Source organism: Gadus morhua, chromosome 3 (genome assembly GCF_902167405.1).
Source record: "Gadus morhua chromosome 3, gadMor3.0, whole genome shotgun sequence".
NCBI classification, from domain to species: domain Eukaryota; kingdom Metazoa; phylum Chordata; class Actinopteri; order Gadiformes; family Gadidae; genus Gadus; species Gadus morhua.
The window spans coordinates 6,108,660-6,110,352 of record NC_044050.1 but is presented as its reverse complement, the minus strand read 5'-3'; the positions used below and the strand labels follow the sequence as shown (position 1 = coordinate 6,110,352).

Here is a 1,693-nt window from a genome sequence, read left to right as displayed (position 1 = left end):
TCCCTGCCTCATTGTTAGGCTAATTGCTGATGTGTTTTGAATGTGCTGAAACACAGTGATTGTTGGTGTGGCTTTAACCCGCTGTCATTTACCATCTATATTTTAATGCTTGTTATTTTCAAGGGTAACATGCACTTACCCCAGTGTTACTGTATTGGCAACTCCTTATTTTCTCCTCTGCTTCTCAACATATTGCCTGCTTTGGGGTAATAGGATTAATCATTGTATTATCCTGGGTCAGAATTACAGGCTAACCTTATTATCTCGTCCACTGCAGTGTCTGGGGTCGCATGCCTGGCCCTTGCCCTGCGGCCCTGAAGCCCACGCACTCCACCATCACATTACATTTGCTGTCAATGTGTTGTGGCCTGGTTCCCCTGCTAAACGCTTTGCCTTCTACTCCTCCCTTTTCCCTGTCTCCCTGTCTCCCTGTCTCCATGCCTCCTCTCTCCCTCTCCCCACCTCTTTCCCTCTCTCTCGTTTCCTCTTTCTCTTCGCCTATCTATGTCTCACTCTTTCTCACTCCTCTTCCCTCACTCCCCCTTATCTGTACCCTTTCTCTGCCTCCTCTCTCCCTCTCTCGTTTTTATCTCTCTCACCTGCACTTCCCCTCTCTATCTTTGGTTCTCTCTCCTCCTGGTGCTCTCCCTCCCTCCCTCCCTCCCTCCCTGCCCCCCTCCATCCATCCCTCCGTCTCTCCTCTCCCTTTCCCTCCATCTCCCTCCCTCTTCTATCTCCCTCCCTCCCTCTTTCCCACCCCCCCCTCTCCCTCAATTCACCCTCTCCCTCCACCTCTTCCTCCCTTCACCTCTCCCTCCCTCCAACTCTCCCTCCCTCACCCTCTCCCTCTCCCTCCCTCCCCCTCTCCCTCTCCCTCCCTCCCCCCTCCCCCCTCCCCCTCTCCATCTCTCTCTCTCCCTTAGATTGCTTGTGCGGTGTTTGCGGCGCTGCTGCACTTCTTCTTCCTGGCGGCGTTCACCTGGATGTTCCTGGAGGGTGTGCAGCTGTACATCATGCTGGTGGAGGTGTTTGAGAGCGAACACTCACGCACCAAATACTTCTACCTGGCCGGCTACGGCGTGCCTGCCATCATCGTGGCTGTGTCGGCCGCCGTGGACTACCGCAGCTACGGGACCGACCGAGTGTGAGCGCAGACACACACACTCGCACACACACACACACACACACACACACACACACACACACACACACACACACACACACACACACACACACACACACACACACACACACACACACACACACACGCACACAGGGAGCCTAATGTGCCCCATTGCTGTAAGGCAGCCTTCAGCTGAAGATGCATGACTGAACAACAACAACAACTCCAGTGTACCTCCTCCTTCATACAGCAGTCCCTAACCTTTGGGGTCGGGGATATGCATACGGTCGCAGGAGATTGCTGACATAAGCGATTGATAAATCATGATCCATTTCAGCAAACCATCATCATTTTTTTTAAAAGGTCTCATAGACCGTAGTCCTGCGTGTACAAACGGACTGCCTGGTGATTAATAGCCACGAATAAACAACTTCTAATCACTTAGTGTGTAGTGGAGCGATACCATCACGTTCACCGGCACGACAATATTACCAGCCGATGTGATTGGGTAAAAAAAATTAGTGAGGAAGCAGACGCACAAAAGTTTATTCTGTGGTCGCAAACATTTTC

At 52.1% G+C, this 1,693-nt stretch overlaps 1 protein-coding gene across 1 annotated transcript in view; it reads left to right on the top strand.

Moving 5' to 3' along the window:
- Positions 1-1,144, top strand: part of adgrl3.1 (adhesion G protein-coupled receptor L3.1) — a gene marked incomplete at its 3' end in the record, with an annotated part of 117,370 nt that extends 116,226 nt beyond the window's left edge. Inside the window, 1 exon segment of the mRNA XM_030352099.1 lies at positions 924-1,144. Within this exon segment, the coding sequence (XP_030207959.1) occupies positions 924-1,144 (221 nt within the window).
- Positions 1,145-1,693: the final 549 nt, after the last annotated feature.